Here is a 5,554-nt window from a genome sequence, read left to right on the forward strand (position 1 = left end):
TACACAACCCCGCTGTGCAAGGGCTGGCTAACTAAGGGCGGGGAAAGCGGGGGTGGAGCAAAATAACATACAACGATGTAATTTTCACACTATCTACGAATTGTTAAAATAGGCTTTTCCCCGAAACGCTGTTTGGATGCGAGATACGAGGGCGCGTATGGAGATTTTGGTTTTTTGAGGACTGCAAAGTCTTGGTAGTAAGGGAAAGCGCTGTTGAGTGGTTAGGTATTCAGCGGGGTTAAAAACTAAAGTCTATCTCTTTGTATGCACTCGAAACAGGTCTTGCATCTAACGCCTCTAGTGCTACAGATCTAGCTTATGGGGTCACAACTGGTTGCGGCTGAGCAAGCTCAAACGCGCTGTTCTGGAACAAAAGCTTCCTAACCTTTGTGTTGCGCAAATCATCGACGCCCATAAGCGAAGAGTCAACATAACAGAGAAGCCATCCATCCTTAAATTTAACAATCGACTTGTGAGTAGTCTATCCTTTAACTAGCTGTAATAGCTTGTTCTTCTGGTAAAACAGACTATCTAGCTTAGCTAACTATAATTTTAATCATGTGCGAGGTGCCTGTTGAATGCTATAGGTAGTAAGGATTTCCGACTTTATTGAGGGAAGGGCCTTCGAAGAAGCGACGCGGGCTGTTGTTAGTCTGTATCACCTTGCCGTTCTAGTCGTAGATGACAAGACGCTTGCGGTGACTTGTTGCAGCATCACCCCACTTGTGCCGGCTCCGGCTGGGGAGCGGGGATCGTCCTCGTTAACCATAAGAGCCAAAGTCTCTAAGTAACGTAGATCTCTTATCATCTGCATATTGTTTCAGGCTAATGCACTGCCTCGCCAAAATTTACAGGAACAACATGCCTGCGCAGATTATTATGCAGTTGGCCCAAGGAAGCCAAGGTAGTAAACGAAGAAATGATGAGGTCAGCCCACGTAGCAGAGTTTTATAAGATGTAAACTCCACCTCATCACATATATTATCTATTGGACGTGGCAAATTAGGTCGATACTAATATACTGTGTTGGGATCGGACTGTTCTTGGTTGTGTGTTCCGACTGAAGTCGACCTTCTTATCCCGCAACTAGCTGGCCCCAACGATAGCTGACTGCTAGATATCTGGCATCGGAATTTGAGTCGCCCACAATTATGATCTGCTCCGACCCATCTGCAGTACCTGCTGCCAGCAGCCTAGACAGATGGGTAGCAGATTTACTAGAATCGTGGTCATGGTTGCGAAGGCAGTCGTTCAACCAATGCCTTGCTTGATCAAGATTCGAAGCGGCCTTGATGCATCTGCCCGAGACATGTTTGGCGGTGACGGGTACGCTGCCTGTGTCGACAATCAGCCCCTATCACCTCTTCCCATTGCCCACTGGAACAATTCCTGGCCTTCAGTGGTAAAAACAGGCAATCTAAGACACAGTCGTCTCTCACGCTGGACAGTCAGTCTGTCGATACTGTCGGCTGGGCGAGAACCACGCTCACTAAGAACACTCTTGTTGTGGATGATGAAGTCTCGTGTGCCAGACTTCAGCCTAGGATTGGAAGCTATTATCTTGCAGAATTCACAATTCGAGCTGTTCCTATCCACCGAAGCTCGGGGTCTCGAGATCGAGTAGTCCTCCACCTCACAAAGCTGCCTAATTGTGTGCCCCAGGCTGCTGTAGTCATCATAGAGGTGGTCTGCACTCGAGAGAAAGGGGTCACATATGTCGGGCAATGTGGTAGATGGCATTTCCGTTGATATCTAGAATGATATAGCTAAATGTTTCGTTTGGGTGTAAAAAAACCGTCTGACTGTACTTGAAATCAAAGTATATAGGCAACACTGGCGATCTGCTGTGCGGGGAACGCGGGCCGGACCAATGAAACCATAACGCCACATATTTGGCCTTGGAGGATGTAAAAGGCTGAGTGTATGCTGCATCTAAGCAATCATCTTGTCGATAACATGCAAGGCTGAGTGTTCTTCAGGTGAGAAGTTGCGTGTGGCGCAGGCTCAGCGTCGTCTCTGATAAGCCATCACCAATAGGCCGCAGGACACGTGCCCGCCTCTACGTCTTGACCCCGCAATCAGCATTCACCCCATGATGCAGCGCCAAGTCCTCACAACCATCGACCACCCAACGAACTCACCTCGCACCTTCGGCCAACATGATAACAGGCATCCACCACATCAACCTGGTGGTACCGCCCTCAACCCTCCACCTCGCTAACGAATTCTACTCTCAAACCCTCGGCCTAACACCACGCCCCGTACCCCATCTCCAGCGTGAAACACTCGCATGGTTCGACATCGGCACATCAGGCCAGCAAGTGCACGTCGCGATCGGCAAGCCTGAGGACTTTGCTCACCACTCCTCACGCCATCCCTGTTTCCGGGTTGGCAGCGTAGAAGCGCTGAACGAGCTGCAAACGAGGGTATGGGAACATTTTGAGAGGAAAGACGAGAGCGCGCCATTAATGGCTGATAAGCCTGGTGCGAAGAATAGTGGGGCAGAGGGCGTCGAGTACCCGACGAGGTTCTTTGCACGAGACTTTGTAGGGAACAGGCTGGAGTTTAGTGTGTGAGATATAGCTCTTGTGAAAGCAAAGACTAAATAATGATTTTCGTTGCAACAACAGAACAATGCTAACCCCCCACCTATGCCTTTCTCTTACCTGAATACTAGGGGAATACACCGTCGTCTCTTACATCTCAAATCAATAACACAGCAGCCACCACTCTAACAACAGCCACCACACACTGCCTCAGCACCTAAAAGCCTTATTACTACTATAACTATTTAGCTTAATAACCGCCTTTAGAAGATCAACTGCTAACGTCCTGTTATATAGGTCCCTCTAGCTATATAGACTCTTTCTATACTCTAGTGAAATATTTCAAATGTATCTATACAAAATAACTATTGACAATGTTAAAGTCTTCACTCTAGTATCTCTGGGATATATTTATACTCTAAGAAATATATAGATATATTATAACTTATTAGTAACTTATGTATCCACAGGTACCTAGTTTTTATATATAGTGTCTATTGGTATATTATACTTAGGAACAAAAGAATATGATATAGACCTTCATAATATCGCAATAGTAGTATCGTGTGATATATCTAAGTTATTAACAGATACTTTATGAGTACAAAATTGGTTGGTATTGTACTGTAGGGGAATAGAGGCTTGTGAGTTGAGCTTGTAGAACACTTGTCGCCATATCCGCGGCTCTCCTTGCAGTCACCGCCAACATGATATTGAAAGCTCTGCTAGCATGCATTTCATAAGCCGTCACCCTTTCTATCTACCGATCGTGTGTATGTCGCTCTTTTGGCTCCAGTAACGTGTGCCCCGGGCACGGGGCTGTCTGGCCAAATGCAGAGGGTTAATCTACCATCAGGGGAGCAGACGGATTTGACAACGACTTTTGGCTGCACCCGTGGCGAGATTGGCCAAGTCAAACGTGTGTTAGCCAGCGTAGGGACAGTGGCATCGGATCTTCCGACTATCGCGTTCATCTTCCATGTCTCATTCTAAGAAGTATTAGATCTGTAAAGTCTAACATGTATATAGGCTGTAACACTCACTTTGGCCAAGTCAATGGCAGTGCATACGGTGACAGATTGTACGTTTTGGAGTGTAAAGTCCATGACGATGGAAGAATCGTCTTTGACCACTTCGAGCTTGCTTAAAGGCTTTAAACTCATCTGATGGGTTGTTAGCTATGCCCTGAACTAAATTTGATGGCTCTTACTTCTTCAGGCACTGTAACTTCCGCTGATGCCATTATCATTATGGTATTTACCTGTGGGCGAGGATTTGTGACGTTGGGATCTTCGTCCCTCTAGACGCTTCGAGAGTAATCCTACGAATGTAAATCCTTCGAACTGTTCAGTAACAGTTATCACGCCTTGCTTAGAGTCAAATTATAGTAATGATATGGGCTCTCTCCATTTTGGCTATGTCTGCCCGGAACTGCTCGCCGAAATGTTTTTTAAATATGTCTGGACTGAGCTCGTATTATTCGTTCGAGAACTATTCGCCTGGTGCTTGTTAGAGGGAATTTGAGGCCCCTAAGTACTTATTACTTACTGAACATGGAGTTCTAATTGTTGATGACGCAAAGCCGTTCGAGCTGTTGCTTAACGTTGACTCGCGCGAAGGCTAGGTTCCGCAATAGATTCTCCTAAGTTCTACTACGAAGTTGTAGAGGGGTACTAAGAACAACTTATTAGTAAACGCTCTAGATTTAAAACTTTTTTAACTTACTTCAAAAAAGCTATAACTAAGAAAAATAATATTTTTAAAAGCTTATAAGCACTAGTTTTTCTCTAGCTCAATTACTATAATAGCGTAGGTAAGACTACTCAAATTAGTATTAGTAGTAGTGTTACCTATACGTCTATAGTTAGCTCTAGCCTTTCTAAGTAGAGTTTCTAAGAGAAAAAAATTCTAAGATTAATTATAACTAGTAAGTAGTAACTACTACGCACCCATCCTCTGCTCTACTAATTAACACTATTACGCCCATAACGTGTTAATACTATTACGCACTAGTAGCGTTAACACGAGTAATATAGTAGCCTAATCTACCCTCTAAAATATATTATATAACTTTCTCTAGCTTATCTCTTCTAACTACTCTTAGATATCTCTAAATAAAGTAGAGCATCGCCTCTATCTATACTAAGCTCTTCTTACTCCAACACTATACTCTAGACCTTCTCTACTTTTTTCTAGAATTTAGTATAGTAATAGTACTTTTAATATATATTATATTAGTCTTTAGCTACTTATTAGTCTTCTTACTTAGTCTCGTAATATAATATATTACCTTTATACTTACTTTATTTACTATAAGTATATCTATATAGTTTATGAAAGTAGTATATTTATTTTTTAACTTATTAATACTAATAATAGATAGAGGTTTATATTACTATTTAAGTATAAATTAATTTTACTTTAACTTAATATATATATTTGTTATTTAAGATCTCTTAGTATATACTTATATAGAGAAGAGTAAAAAGTAATAGTTATAGTAGAAGAGAGCTTTATAAAAATAGATAGCTTTTTTGATAACCTTAGGTTAGTATAAGATAACTACTAGAATTATGTTTAAAAAAGAACTATATTTTTAAATAGATAGATTTATAATAGTATTAGAATTAATCTATATTTAGAATAAGATAAAATAAGATAAGATAAATAAACTTATATAGTAAATATATAGATAATAGAGAGCTTTACTATACTATATATTCTTATTATAAGTGTAGTTTATTATAATATTATCTTATAATAAATATAGTTTACTATTCTATTGTCTTTATTAAAATAATATAATAGTAATTAGACCTAATAGAGTTATATCGTATTATTATATACTTATTAAGAGATTTATAATATTTTAGTAGTATTACTTAACTATATCTTAGAGTTAAAGGTAGAGTCTTATAGAGTCTTATTAAATTTTTTAGTTTAACTATAGTTATTTTTCTAATACTATATTTTAGTAGGTTAGAGTATATTCTACTATTCTTTTCTAA

The 5,554-nt window shown here is 40.6% G+C and overlaps 3 protein-coding genes across 3 annotated transcripts; 1 reads left to right on the forward strand and 2 right to left on the reverse strand.

The window, feature by feature from the left end:
• Nucleotides 1-316: 316 nt before the first annotated feature.
• COCVIDRAFT_116528 (glycoside hydrolase family 43 protein) lies at nt 317-481 on the reverse strand (the record flags this gene model as incomplete). Its single annotated transcript, XM_014694588.1, has 1 exon — nt 317-481. A coding segment is annotated over one exon (165 nt), but the record flags the coding sequence as incomplete, so codon positions are not given.
• A 1,678-nt stretch (nt 482-2,159) lies between these two features.
• COCVIDRAFT_32075 (hypothetical protein) lies at nt 2,160-2,576 on the forward strand (the record flags this gene model as incomplete). Its single annotated transcript, XM_014694589.1, has 1 exon — nt 2,160-2,576. One exon carries the CDS (start codon nt 2,160-2,162, stop codon nt 2,574-2,576), a length of 417 nt encoding a protein of 138 aa, XP_014550075.1.
• A 707-nt stretch (nt 2,577-3,283) lies between these two features.
• Nucleotides 3,284-3,795, reverse strand: COCVIDRAFT_21357 (hypothetical protein; the record flags this gene model as incomplete). The annotated part of the gene is made up of 3 exons (XM_014694590.1): nt 3,284-3,535; nt 3,590-3,709; nt 3,757-3,795. The coding sequence occupies 3 exons, from the start codon at nt 3,793-3,795 to the stop codon at nt 3,284-3,286; spliced, it is 411 nt and encodes a 136-aa protein (XP_014550076.1).
• Between the last annotated feature and the right edge of the window lie 1,759 nt (nt 3,796-5,554).

Source organism: Bipolaris victoriae, assembly GCF_000527765.1.
Source record: "Bipolaris victoriae FI3 unplaced genomic scaffold scaffold_286, whole genome shotgun sequence".
In the NCBI taxonomy this organism is placed as follows: domain Eukaryota; kingdom Fungi; phylum Ascomycota; class Dothideomycetes; order Pleosporales; family Pleosporaceae; genus Bipolaris; species Bipolaris victoriae.